The sequence below is a fragment of the Astyanax mexicanus genome, chromosome 17, assembly GCF_023375975.1.
Source record: "Astyanax mexicanus isolate ESR-SI-001 chromosome 17, AstMex3_surface, whole genome shotgun sequence".
In the NCBI taxonomy this organism is placed as follows: Eukaryota; Metazoa; Chordata; class Actinopteri; order Characiformes; family Acestrorhamphidae; genus Astyanax; species Astyanax mexicanus.
This window is the reverse complement of record NC_064424.1, coordinates 5,675,327-5,690,525: the sequence shown is the minus strand read 5'-3', so window position 1 is coordinate 5,690,525 and position 15,199 is coordinate 5,675,327. Positions and strand designations below refer to the sequence as shown.

At 35.3% G+C, this 15,199-nt stretch overlaps 2 protein-coding genes across 2 annotated transcripts; both read left to right on the top strand.

Moving 5' to 3' along the window:
• Nucleotides 1–1,934: 1,934 nt before the first annotated feature.
• On the top strand, nt 1,935–5,617 carry LOC103044320 (carbonyl reductase [NADPH] 1). The gene is made up of 4 exons (XM_007250030.4): nt 1,935–2,287; nt 3,408–3,588; nt 3,678–3,801; nt 4,738–5,617. The coding sequence occupies exons 1-4, from the start codon at nt 1,999–2,001 to the stop codon at nt 4,975–4,977; spliced, it is 834 nt and encodes a 277-aa protein (XP_007250092.1). The 5' UTR covers nt 1,935–1,998; the 3' UTR covers nt 4,978–5,617.
• Nucleotides 5,618–7,151: 1,534 nt separating this feature from the next.
• On the top strand, nt 7,152–12,006 carry LOC103044035 (carbonyl reductase [NADPH] 1). Its single transcript, XM_007250029.4, has 4 exons — nt 7,152–7,643; nt 9,035–9,215; nt 9,741–9,864; nt 11,437–12,006. Exons 1-4 carry the CDS (start codon nt 7,358–7,360, stop codon nt 11,674–11,676), a joined length of 831 nt encoding a protein of 276 aa, XP_007250091.3. The 5' UTR covers nt 7,152–7,357; the 3' UTR covers nt 11,677–12,006.
• Nucleotides 12,007–15,199: the final 3,193 nt, after the last annotated feature.

Genomic DNA, 15,199 nt, shown 5'->3' with positions numbered 1-15,199 from the left:
ATTGACTTCTGTTGCAAATCTGATAAAATTCTTGTATTTTTTGATATCTCAGTTAGGAGTGTGCAATAGTAAAATTTAATTTAAATTTTGTTGCAGTAGTGTATTCTTAAAATATTTTTTTAATTCAGTGTTTTGTCATATCTGCAAGAGTATTGTTACCGTGAAAATAACATGAAATATTGTTATATTATTTTAGGGCCATATCGCCCACCTCTGTTGTCGCCTAGTTGACTACTTTTTGGGATTTGTAGTCGATTAGTACTAGTAAAAATGCTAGTTGTGCAGCCTCTAATCTTGATAGAAGGAGCTGGATGGGAGATGCTTGTTCTGTGAATGACTCAGCACTTTTTTTTTTACCCTTTTCTTGCTTCTTTTATATTTTCTAAATTATTAAGGAATATAAGGTTATATATTTTTCAAAGAGAGTCATAATGAAGTAATACTTAATTTGCCAGTGAGATTAAGATCACACAACCCAGCTCTGCTATTATCTGACTATTTCTACACTTTGTAGAATTGTAGAATCATTGTATTAATCATGTTAGAGTTGAAGGGGGTGGGGCTGAGGGGGAGGGGCCTTAGGGGTGGTGTTAAGGTGGGAGGGGCTACGTTCAGCTGCTCCGGGATCTGTGAGTTTTGCTCATTCAGTCTATGGAAGAAACTGCCGGTGTTCTGTCGAGTTGTGCTACCTTGTCAAAGAGTGTTGCCCTAATAGTATTAATTTTCTTAAAAAGCTAAAAATACAAAAAAGGTTAAAAGAAAAAGCCTAGGTATGATAGATGGATAGGTTAAATCACTGTAAAGTTATAGTCATATACGTGACCATAAACCGTATTTTTTATAACTTTATAGTTTATTATTTTTTTAATTTTACATTGCTATTTTACCTGCTATTTACAGTTTTGTTAAAAACATTAAATCAGGTTGCTTTATGCTCACATTAAAAACTTAAGGAATTATCATAATAAACACGAAAAGAGTACGAAAAAAAAATCGGTCGGCGCATGCGCAGTGCCGTAAAGAAGCACATATAGACGGGTAGCATTACTCGACAGAACACCCACACTCCGGACTGATCTCAGATCAGGAGCTCCACTTTACCAGCAGCAGGGGGTCAAAATACAGCCCAGTCTGTGCTGATAACTGGCGGGTTAGGTAAGAATCCGTGTATCATTCGTTCATTTGATATTCAATTGAGAATCAAAATCGGAAAATTAAAAAACCAATTCGTTTTTTCGTTTTTTCGTTTTTGAATATAATACCAAAAAACGAATAACGGCTTGTATTTTGTATTTTTATTTGGTTATCCAAACAAAAATTGGAAATTTAAAAAACGGACCAGGAGCCGAATTTGATTTTGATTTTGAACTTGACCCATTTGTGTGCCCCGGAAGTTACTGATTTGTTTATTCTTGGTGGGTTTCTGTTGCGCGGGAGTTCACTGCAGTGTTATCTACACAGTCTGTATTGCTGTAGGCTTTGGATGGAGTTGAGGATGGAGAGTTTTATCTTGTTCAGAGGAACTAAACGCGTTGCAGTGAAAGAAGACGATATGACAACAGAAAATACATGTCTTTTTCGCTTAAGGTCGTGTTGAACACAGAACCTTCTAACACTCATTGCAGAACATCGCTGGATCCCCATTTGCTGCAACGTGCACGAAATCTCTTCATGCGTCTTACCACCTTCAAAAAGATCTTTAATTAGGCCAGAATGTGGTTCCAGTCCGGCCATGCTGCCTCAAAATCAAATTCGGCTCCTGGTCCGTTTTTTAAATTTCCAATTTTTGTTTGGATAACCAAATAAAAATACAAAATACAAGCCGTTATTCGTTTTTTGGTATTATATTCAAAAACGAAAAAACGAATTGGTTTTTTAATTTTCCGATTTTGATTCTCAATTGAATATCAAATGAACGAATGATACACGGATTGGTAAGGGGTAAAGCAGTTTCTCCTCTGCACAGTCTGAAGTTAATCTGAGTAAGAAACAGTGATAATGGGGAAAAAGGTGGCTGTAGTTACAGGAGCGAATAAAGGCATCGGGCTGGCGATAGTGAAAGGGCTCTGCAAGGCTGGATACAGCGGGGATATTCTTCTGACCGCCCGCAATGAGAAGCTGGGTCTGGAAGCCCTGGAGAAGGTGAAAGCTGAGGGTTTTAAAAACGTTCTTTACCATCGACTCGACATCTGCGACCAGGGCAGCTGTTTAGAGCTGAAGAAGTTCTTGGAGAAGAACTACGGAGGCCTGGACGTGCTCGTTAACAACGCGGGCATGGCTTTCAAAGGTTGGTTTTGGTATTTAACATTATTGCAGAGAGCTGGCACATATCTACCTATTGCATTTAATGTGCACCAGGGTCTATTTACACATTTAAATTTTACTAGCTCCTAAACTCGTTAAATACTAAGGGAAAAAAAAGCTTTTGAAGCGGTAGCTAGCTGTATACCATAACCCTTATAACACTTATACAGCCAAAATAAACAGCCCCATTACCCCCCCTGCTGTACAAGTGAAAACACTACCCTGATAGGCCTGTACTATACTACACTGTACTATACTAGCCTATACTATATTATACTATACTACACTATACTATATATTGTACTACACTGTATTATACTGCACTATACTATATTATACTATACTGTATTATACTATATTACATTATACTACATTACACTTTACTATACTATATTGTACGATACTACATTACACATACCGGTGTAGTATAGTACAGTATGGTATATTATAGTATAGTATAGTATAATATAGTATAGAACAATATACTGTCACAATAAAAAATTGTGTGGATGATAGGGGGTTGTAGGCCTGTACTTTACTAGACTATACTATATTATACTATACTAGCCTATATCATATTATTCTACATTACACTTTGCTATACTATATGACACTATACTACACTACACTATATAATACTATACTGTATTATACTATATTACATTATACTACATTACACTTTACTATACTATATTGTACTATACTACACGACATTATACCAGTGTAGTATAGTGCAATATAGTACATTATAGTAAAATACAGTATAGTATCATATAGTATAGTACAATATACTGTCACAATAAAAAAAATTGTGTTGACGATATTTGACTAGTAGTACAACTAAATAAACATATAAATAATATAAGAATGAAATAAACACTAAACAAGGTCACAGATATAGATATACGACAGAAATAGACATAAATCCACTTCAATACTAAGGTTTGTCAGTGAATTTTATTTATATATATATATATATATATATATATATTTTTTTTTTTTTTGTAAAAAGTAAACCAAATGCACACACCCAGACTTACACTACATTTTGTTTTGTTTTGTATTAGAATAGTTAAATGATTAATGTGTTCTGTCTCTGTCAGTGGACGCCACAGAGCCATTTGGAGAGCAGGCTGAAGTCACCATGCGCACCAACTTCTGGGGAACACTGTGGGTGTGTCATGCTCTCCTTCCCATCCTGAAGCCCAACGCCCGGGTGGTCAACGTGTCCAGTTTCGTCAGCAAGAGGACCCTTGATAAGTGCAGCCCTGAACTCCAAGCAAAGTATGACTTCAGATGGTCTTTAAGGCTGAGAGTAAAAGCTGTGTTTACAGTATAGGCCCAGTGTAATGGCTGTGAAATGTGTTTGTTAGGTTCAGAAGCACAGAGCTTTCAGAGGAGGAGCTGTGTCTGCTGATGGGAGAGTTTGTTTCTGCTGCACAGAGTGGAGATCATGAGGCTCAGGGCTGGCCAAACAGTGCTTATGGTACCACCAAGGTAAAATTCATGTCTAGCTTAAACTACTGCTATTCTCTACATTTACACAGCAGGTGAAAGTGGCCCAAATTTGATTTTCTCACCAAATCTGATTTATTTCAAGCTGTTTATATAATCTTTTTAATGCAACACATATCTGACATTGGTCTGAACAGTCCAAGCTGTGCAACTGACTTGCATGCGCAAAACAGCATCACTTCACATGAAGTTTCAGTTTCATCCGTGTCAGAATCTATGATATGAATGAGTTCAGGCTGCAGCTGAGCTTATCACAGAGAATTCACTTGTGCCTCACTGTAAAAAGTAAAAAAAGTAAATTTACATTTTTAACTTTTTATTTTTCATTTATGCTGCAGATTTGTCCTGTGGCTGTGTTCGGTCATTTTATTTTGTTATGTTATTACAACAGAGACATCAGTCCAAATATTTATGAGCTCTGTTACCATTATATCAATTATCATTATCATCAGTTAAACCATTTCTTCCTGGTCTACTCACAGCCTTTTATCATTCTCTTTGATTTAATTATTGCCACAAATCAGATACGTATTGGATTTCAATACCGTATTTTGAAGTAGCACAAATCAGAATTGAAAATGTCAGATTAAGCATATTATTGCCGGTCACACTGCCACACATTTGCCACACCTGCCATAACCTTTCAATTTGGAGTATACCCATTATTTCCATTATACTCATTTTGCTAATTATTAATGTCCATGATTTGGTGAGTTATAAAAGCCCCACAGAGTCTGGCATACATTTCTCACCCTGTGAGGTAGCACTTTTTCAATCTACATATAGCTATCCCATGACATTTGACATAGCAGTGTATGTAATGGCCTCCTGATATTTGTATGTTACAGTCAGTGGTGCAGTATGTCATGATTATCTTACAGCAGAACAGAGTGGATGAGTTTTCTCTGATTGTTTCAGATCGGTGTGACGGTACTTTCGAGGATCCAGGCGCGTGTTCTTAATGAGACCAGACCTGCCGATGGCATCATCCTCAATGCCTGCTGTCCTGGTTGGGTCAGAACAGACATGGCTGGACCAAAGGCCCCGAAGAGTCCAGAGGAAGGAGCTGAAACTCCTGTCTACCTGGCTATGCTTCCAGAGGGAGTCAAGGAGCCACATGGACAGTTAGTTTGGGACAAAACAGTGCAGGAATGGTAAAAAAAAAAAAAACTGTAAAGCTGGAGTAATTCTTTACTCATGCTCATCTGAACCATGACATAACATACAGCATAATAATTCTAAACTGATTATAAACTTGAATGGAAGGAGTTGTTGTTTTCCTTTTCATGAAGTATTTTGCTACACTTTGGGGCAGTTCTGCACACAGGGATTAAAAAGCCTAAGTGTAAGCATTTTGAATTTTCCATAAAAAATGAAATATAATCTAGCAATAGGGTGATTTTTAATATTTGGTGTTACCTTGGTTAGACTTACACTAAAAGAAAGCTATTTTCAGATTACACATTCATTGTAACTGAATTGTAAACCTATGTAATTACTGTATTTTTTAATGCCAATTTTACCTCAGCGAGTTGAAAATTAATTTTGACTCTTTGTGAAGGTTTCTTTTGAACATCAGCCTTAACTATCAATTGTTGGCCACATTTTCAGCAGTGAAGTTAGTAATATTAATGCTAACATTTGATAATACTGTCTTACTTTTCATGAGAAGTATTTTTGCTTCACTTCCAGACAGGGATAAACGCCTAGTCATGCACTACACAGCATTCTGAAAACATCTGCCTTAAGTATATTGATACTGTAATGTTTAATAAAAATACATCTTAACATTTGATTATATCATTGGTGTTTCCATTCATTTTGTGTCTGTCTTCATTCAGTCTTCTAAATGCTGAGTCATCTTACGTGTTATTTGTCGCATTAGATAAATACATCTGATATGAATGAGTCTTGCTGCTCTAATTGTGGTGAAATGAATGGCCAGGCCAGTTCTGCCCTATGTCTTCCACCCCACCCAAAACACTCCTCAATGACTTGCAGTTATTCAGATGTTATGTAACCTGTGGCTGGTTCCAGGCAGGGTTGCCAGGTCCAGCAAAAATACAAGCTGTCTCACTTTCTTTCACTCTCACATTCTCCTCTCTTTCTCCCCTCGTACGGGCGGCACCGGGGCGTGGTGGGTAGCACTTCCGCCTCACAGCAAGACGGCCTGGGTTCGATTCCCAGCTGGGGCGACCCGGGTCTTTCTGTGTGGAGTTTGCACGTTCTCCCCGTGTCTGCGTGGGTTTCCTCCGGGTTCTCCGGTTTCCTCCCACAGTCCAAAGACGGCTAATTGGAACTTGATTGAAATTGCCCCTTAGGTGTGAGTGTGTGAGTGAATGTGTCTGTGTGTCTGTGTGTCCGTCTGTGTCTGTCTGCCTTGCGATGGCTTAGATCGTAGAACCTTGTGATTAGACAGTACCTTTCCTGCCGCGAGATAGCCGACGAGCTGATGTGGCGTTAAACTCGACTACCCAACCCAACCCAACCCTCCCCTCATTCTCTCTTTTTCCTTATCCTTCTCTCTCACACACACTTTCTCCCTCTCTTTATCGCAATCTCGCTTTCTCCTGTCTCTCATTCTCTCTTCACCCTCACTTTTTCATTCCTCTCTCTTATGCTCTTTCCTTTCTCACTCTCTTAATCTTATTTATTTCTCCTTTCTCACTCTTTTAATCCTGTTTTTCTTCTCTCACTCTTTTAATCTCACTCTCCTAATCCCCCTCTCTTTTTCTCCTCTCTTAATCCTCTATCTTTCTCCTCTCTCACACTTTTAATTCTGTTTCTCCTCTCTCACTCTCTTAATCGCACTCTTTTACTCTCCTAATTACCTTCTTTTTTCTCCTCTCTTTCTATATTTCCTCCCTCACTTTCTCCCAATCTCATGTTCTCCTCTCTTACACTCTTGTCTTCTCTCTCATTCTTACTTTCTTCTTATTCACTCCTCTTTCTATGGAGGCCCATTCCCGCCACCTAAAAAAATAAAAATAATCCAGCACATTTTTTTTATTATTATTAAGTAAACTGCTATCTCAATATTTTGAGATACTATTTCAATATTTTGAGATAGTAAGTCATTATTTTGAGATACTATCTCAATATTGACTTAGTATTGACTGTCTCAATAATGACTTAGTATCTCAAAATATTGAGATAGTATCTCAAAATAATGACTTAGTATCTCAAAATATTGAGATAGTATCTCAAAATAATGACTTAGTATCTCAAAATATTGAGATTGCAGTCTACTTAATAATAATAAAAAAATGTGCTGGATTATTTTTTATTTTTTTTAGGTGGCGGGAATGGGCTTCCATATCTTTCTCCTCTCTTCTATCTCTTTTGTTTGGCTGTAGCCTGTTGAATATGTCGGTAAATAGTAATTTTGACCGGTTTGCTAGAGGGTTTGATATAGCGGGTTTCTGGCGGATCTGGCAACCCTGGTTCCACAGTCTGCCTGTATAAACAGTAAGCGGAGGAGAGGTAAGAATATCCTTGCGGGCGCAGTGTGAGCTGTGAGTAACTGAGTAACGGCAGTATGAGCGGTAAGGTGGCGGTGGTGACCGGGGCGAATAAGGGGATCGGGCTGGCTGTAGTCCGGGCTGTGTGTGAGGCCGGGTTTGATGGAGATGTGGTGCTGACCGCGCGCAGTGAGCAGCTGGGGAGAGAAGCTGTGCAGCAGATCAGAGCTGCAGGACACCGGGCTGTGTTCCACCAGCTCGATATAACCAGCAAATCCAGCGCCCTGGAGCTGCAGCGCTTCCTGAAGAACACGTACGGAGGACTCGACGTGCTAATCAATAACGCAGGGATCGCCTATAAGAGTAAGTGATCAAGAACTCTGTAATTAAACTGTAATTTCAAATATAAACCAACCCCAGCTAAACGTTATATTAACGTTTATCCTTTAAAGTTACACAAATAATGTTCCAGGAACGTTCTGATACTTGGTTTGCAGCATAACTTTATTAAAACGTTTCTCAAATAACCTGAAAACGTTAGAAGTAACAGTTAACATCCCCAAAACAAAACTAAAACATTGCAGTGACGTCACAAGAACGTCAAAAATCTTCATTTAAATGTCCAGACGACTTGAGATATTAATGAACGTTAATTGTAACGTTCAGAAAACGTTCTACTAAACAAAATTGTCTTCAGCTAACAATAGCAAAAACATTTAATAAACGTCAATATTTGGTTGCATTACATCTTTTAACGCTGATAATGTAGAAACAGCTTTTAACCTTTCAGACCTGAATTATACGTTAAAAAATATAAGGATGCTGTTTTCTTTCTGTAATGCACACAAAAGAAGGCACTAATATTCTAATATAAGATCTATATACAAATTGTATCCAGTTAACTAAAATATTAATTTTTTTATATATATTTATGGCCTTTTAACTTTACAAAACATTCTTAAACATAGTAAAAAAGGTTTTATCTAAATCTGCACTAAGCTGCATTAAATTTAATCAGATTTTAACACAACGCCTTACAATGAGAAAAAGTGAACTGAATCAAACAAATGAGACAAAAACATTAAATACAGTTTTATTTCTCAGTTTATTTATTTAGAGCCAATTCTCTCCAAAAAAAAACATTGGTTTTTTTTTTTGTTAAAGCTCATATGAACATTACAGAAGACTATTTGCACAATTCTTTTGTAGATGTATGAGAGTACAATACATCGTTGATTTGGTTTAAATGAGAAGCAATGTGTTTGAAGGAAGAAAAACACACAATTTTAGCACCAAACAAACTTATCCCATCTGTAAAACATGGTGGTGGTAGTATCATGGTTCGAACTGGTCTTGTTTCAACTGGTCCAGGAAGGCTTGCCATCATTAATGAAACAATGATTTCTGAATTACTTTACCAAATAAAAAGAACATTTTATTTTTTATTCAATTAACATTTGTGCACCCTTTTTGTATTTAAAAATGTCCACAAATGTATATCAACTACTGTTAGCAACACCTGAGCAACAACCTGAGCACATAACATAAACCATAGCAGCTTTGTGGAGCAGGCAATAATGTTATATATGTTGCCTGATCCTTCTGTTTTTTTAACAGAATTATTGGGAGTTTTGTTTTTACTATGTATCCAGATAAAAACAGTATTTTTTGTTTGTCTACAATACTCACATCTTTTACAGAACCAACATTGTTGTATTGTCCCTCTATTTTATCTTTATATTGTTCTTTATTAGATAATGCCCCGGAGCCATTTGGAGAGCAGGCTGAAGTCACCATGCGCACCAACTTCTGGGGAACACTGTGGGTGTGCCAGGCTCTCTTCCCCATCCTGAAGCCCAACGCCCGGGTGGTCAACGTGTCCAGCTTCGTCAGCAAGAGGTCCCTTGATAAGTGCAGCCCTGAACTTCAGGCAAAGTATGTACCCAAACTGTTAATATCATCTTTTATAAGAGCAGCGTAAACCCCTGAATCTGCAGCATTATTACATTCCAAATACTTACAGATTAGTAATTATATACAGATTAGTGCAAACTGAATAATTAATTATTATGTTTTATATATAAGCAGTACGATTTTAGTAAATCACTATGGATACATTTGTAATCTTGAAGAATCTGACAGATACAGGCTTTTATTATTAATAGACGTGTAAAAGTCATGTACATGCAGTAGAGGGCGGCAAAAGACTGACACTATATGTATTGGGATGTCTTATGTGGGAAATACATTGGTATTAAATGAAAAAAATGGTAGTAATGTATTAAATGCAACGATAATGCTGGTATGAGACAGTTATCATCATCAATGATATATGAAAATGCCTACCAGCTTCTTTATTGCTGTGTTTGTGAAGCTCATTTTTAATGGATTGATAATGTACATGGTAATAATTGGTAAGATCTCAGAGATAATATCAGCTGTATGTTTGTTTGAATGCAGGCTCCGTGATCCCGCAATCACAGAAGAAGAACTGTGTTCATTAATGAACGAGTTTGTCGCTGCTGCAAAGCGTGGAGATCATGAGTCAAAGGGCTGGGCAAACACTGCTTACGGCATCTCAAAGGTACTGTGAAGATTTGATTTATTAACCAGTCTGATGCTATCATTTATATCAGTAATAAAATTTAACAAAACTTATTGGTTTTATTATTGCAAAAATAAATAAATAAAAATCATCATACATTGCTTAAATGGGCAAATTTAGAAATTTGAGAAAATGAACCCAATGGAGATTACTTTTTATGTGTTTTGCAAGAAAACCAATCATACATTTGTTTGTGTCCAACATGTATTTAAATTGGTCTTTTGGTATCCTACGAGAAAGCAGAAGGAGAGTCTAAAATACATGCATTCACCATAACAGATACCAAGTAATTTTTTGCCAGTATTGCTGATTCGAATGTACCACTGAAGACAATTATTATAACAAATACATTGTTATTTCATATATATTTGCTTTATATTATTTTTTTCTGTCAGATTTTTAACTCCTGATTATTAAATCTGATTGCATGATGTGATTCTGAACAACCAATGATTTTTAAAGGAAAATTATGAAATATCAGTGGTGCCCAAACTTTTTCATACTAGTGTAAATACACAGTGAAAAACAGTGTTCATTGGGACTAATGTGTTGTTCAGACAGATTCTATGTGTAAACCAACCTAAATAGATTAAATATCTAATGAACAAATAATACCCTATAGTTTTTGAAAACTTTTTTTTTGTTCATTTGTACATTTGCTGATTATTTTGTTTATTAAATAAACAAAAAAAGCATTGAATTCAGAGAAGCGGTGTCCAAACTTTTGATTGGTACTGTATACTAGCGCATCTCAAAAAATAGAATAGAATATCATTGAAAAGTTACTTTATTGCAGTTATTCAGTTTAAAATGTGAAAATCATATAATTTATAGATGTATTACACACAGGATGATTTATTTTAACCGTTTATTTATTTTATTGTTAATGATTATGGATTACAGCCAATAAAAACCCAAAAATCAATGTCTCAGAAAATTACAATATTATGTAAGACCAGTTGGTTGGCCGTCCTGCTGGAAAATGAAATCCGCATCTCCATAAAAGTTGTCAGCATTGGCATTTCTATTCATTCATGTGATTTAACAGATTTAAAATATTCAAATATAAAAATATATAAAAATACACTTGGAACGCACAAACATCAAAATGGAGTACCAGTGCAACCACTTGGCAACACCTGAGTACTAATCTGAGATACTATAAGAACAACCTGGGATACCTTAGCAACTGCCTAGCAACCACCTAGCAACATGACAAACGGCTGAAATGCCAGAACAATCTATACCTTTCTATCTTATAGCTACACTTAGACAAGAGTGTGCCACACAGTATCGTACACAGCAGTATCATAATTTATTCAATTCATATTGTGATAATAGTGAAAAGGTTTTTTTTTTTTCGTATAATTGTTTATGGTTTATGTTTAAATATACACACTTTTCTTCGGTATATTACTTTATGTTTATGTTACATTTTTTATTTTGTTACATTATTTTTCTATGCAGACTTCCACTCACTAACAACATTATAGCAAGGGTCTCAAATGGTCCAAAGACTGACTGATATATATTTTTATGAAATCTATGCAGGTTGGTGTGACCGTGCTGTCGATGATACAAGCGCGCACCCTCACCAAGACAAGAGCAGGTGAGGGCATCCTCCTGAACGCCTGTAATCCAGGCTGGGTTCGGACAGACATGGCTGGACAGAGTGCTGATAAAACTCCAGAAGAAGGAGCTGAAACTCCGGTCTACCTCGCTCTGCTGCCAGAGGGCGCTAAAGAGCCACATGGACGTTTTCTGTCAGATAAGAAGGTGGAGGAATGGTAGCTTAAATCAGCTGTTTACAGTAATCTCACTATGCCTTTACTTTTTACCTTATATTTACATTACTGTTACTGTTTAAGTTACAATAATCAATACTTTTATATTCATGATCATTTATTTCAACTGGATGATACTGGATTATACAAAAGGGATATATGGATATCAGTTTAGTAGGAAAGCATTTTAGTATTGATTTGTTAATGAAACACATGTTTCACATATGTTTCATGTGTATATCTGTTTTTTTCTGTTATTTTTTACCCATAGTACATTAAATTTAGTATGATTTTATACTGTTTTTGTATTTTTAAATACAGTACCTGAATCTTCTCATTCAACGTGTTTTCTTTCTTATTTCCTATTTTTTTACATTTGACAATTTTATATTAAAGACATTAAAGCTACACAAGAACACAAGTAGACACAATTAGCTTTGATAGTAGATTTGCACACTGTTATTTTCTAATTTACGATGTAGAAAATAAATTAAATAAAGAAATAAAGAATAACATTGAATGATGAGAAGGTGTGTCCAAACTTTTGAACAGTACTGTATATTAGCGCATCTCAAAAAATTAGAATACCATTGAAAAGTTATTTTATTTCAGTAATTCAGTTTAAAATGTGAAACTCATATATTATATAGATGTATTACACACAGGCTGATCTATTTTAAGTGTTGATTTCTTTTATTGTTAATGATTATGCCTTACAGACAATGAAAACCCAAAAATCAGTGTCTCAGAAAATAAGAATATTATATAAGACCAACTGGTACTTTTGGCAGTGCTGGCAGTGTGCCAATTCCTGCTGGAAAATAAAATCCACATCTCCATAAAAGTTGTGGGAAAACAAAACTGCACTGACTTTAGACTTGATAATAAAACACAGTGGATCAACACCAGCAGATGACATGTCTCTCCAAACCATCACTGATTGGCGGAAACTTCACACTAGACCTCGAGCAGTTTGGACTGTGTGTCTCTCCACTCTTCCTCCAGACTCTGATCTCTTGATTTACAAATGAAATTGGAAAATTTAATGATGGTCACTTCATGTTTCCCTCTGCTGACAACTTTTATGGAGATGCAAATTTCATTTTCCAGCAGAACACTGCCACACATTCAAATTGGTCTTATATAATATTCAAATGTTTGGGTTTTCATTGGCTGTAAGCCATATTCATCAACAATAAAATAAATAAACACTTAACTGCATTTTATGTACAAATAGATCACCATGTGTGTAATACATTTCACATACATTTCACATTTTGACCTAAATTACTAAAATAAAGTACTTTCCAATGTTCAAATATTCTATTTCTTGAGATATACTAGTATATACTTCCTTTTGAATATACAGTCTATACATTATATGAAAAAAAGTATTGGCACACTTCTCATTTATTGTTTTTTTGTTAATGAAGGGGATTATAAGTACATTGTTGTGGTAATGGTAACTTCTACTTCTATACTGTCCAGCAAAGTCTTTTAGACTATTTAATTTCTTTTATTGCATTCCGCAACAAGAATGTTCACTTCCACTCCTCCACAGCTACGCATGGTGCCAGTAGGTTCATGTTTGTTTATCTGCTCCAGAGAGTCCTATTCTTTTGACAGTTCTTCTCTACAGGGATTAGATGTGTGAGGCCTCCAAACTCAACTGGCTCGCAACGTAATCTATCCCTGTGTTCGCCTTGTAGCTTAAGTACGGGCGAATCTCTAAGGAGGAACCTTTGGATACAAAACACATCTCAACAACCGAGTACACTGCCAGCATCAGGAGTAAGGGGATAACACAGTGTAAATTTCTTTCTTTTGGCCAAAACATCTCTTTTTATTTCTTTTTGGGAAGCCTTTCCATTTTTCTCCTGTAGTCCTATCAGAACGCAGCATGCTCTGCACTGCTGTGTGTTTGCTGAGTGTACAATCACAACAATACATGTTGACAGGATGCATTGTTTCCGGAACACCTGGAACAGATGTAGGGAATAACAGGGAATAAAGCAGAGTTTGTTTTTACTTCTCTAGGAGATCGTCCGATAACATAACCAGTCTCCTTTTGACTGCTTGTGAAATATACAGTATTACATGGATTTGATTAATTATTGATGGATGTATGAACCATCAACAAAACACCAATTTAGAATTTAGAGCTTAGGTAGCGTGGTAAAATAGACATTGTTTTATATATGATTCAAAATAATTAGTATTAAGCAAGTAGTAATAGGCCTGTTGTGATAGTTACATTATCAACTTATGGTACGATAAATCAACATGATATTGATCATTTTTGCCGCCCTTAATATTGTTGTTGTGTTCATAAGCATGTATTTAAGGGTAAAAATTAAAAAGTAAAAAAAAAAAACCCTCAAAACTACATTTTTGAGTTTTGAGGCCAACTCAAACTTTTCGAATGAGTTTAGAATAAAAATAGAAAAAATAAGTTCAGTTAATTTGTTTTTCATATGCATAAAAACTGTGAATATTAAGTATTTCCCCATCTTAAAAATTCACTTTGAGTTGTTAGTCAACTCATTTAGGTTCTAAAAAAAATTGTATTGTAAGTTTTGCTGACTATCCTTTAATATCAACTAAAACCATTACATTGTGTCAATCACATATTTTACATTAATCACTATATATTTTTGTTAATTATATAATTATCTTGCTATGTGTCAGTGTAGCATTCTTTAGCTTTCATAGGACATGGCAAAAGTCATGGGACACAGTGCTAGGTCAGTCCCATGACATGTAGCGTGTCAGTGTATATAATTTACTGTACATTCATATGAATAGTTTACATTATTAGGCAAAATATAGAGTCCTGCTTTTAGAGCTGTGTCCCACGATGCAAAGTTTCAAATGAAAAAAAAAAATCACAAAACGTTTAAATTAATTACTTAAAAATGTCTTATTAAAAAATATGTAATGTATATTTTGAATCTACATAATAATGTCTAAATTCTTTCAGATACCTTTTTATTCAAACAAATAAGCATTATTATATCACATTTTCATGCACATTATTTGGGGTCTTTTTTTACAATGCATTATCCTGCCTGCTATTTCAGTCATGTGGTGCCCTTTATATGTAGCCCTCCTGATATGTTGTGGGTCAAATTGTCTCATTTTAAAGTTTAAAAATATATTAAAGAGGTTTTACATTATATTTTTGGAGCATAAAACTTGTCTGCTGGGCTATTTTAGTGAAATAAGCATGTAAAATGAAAATTACTAATATAATTTCACCCAGTCTTAACAATAGAAACTTCAAAGGGTAAAAACATTAAAATTTTAAACAACAGCCAAATATTTGTTTGTGTTTTTGTTTGTTCTTAAGTAAACAATGTTCTGCAATGGGTATTTTTTAATATTTATATTAACAAAGTTAAAGAAAAAAGTTTCATCTTTATGAAGGAGAATATCCTATATTGATATGTAGTTAAACATGGATCAATATGACTTCATGCTGTTTCTAACAAATAGAAATAACATGAGGGTTAATCAGAATTACATACAAA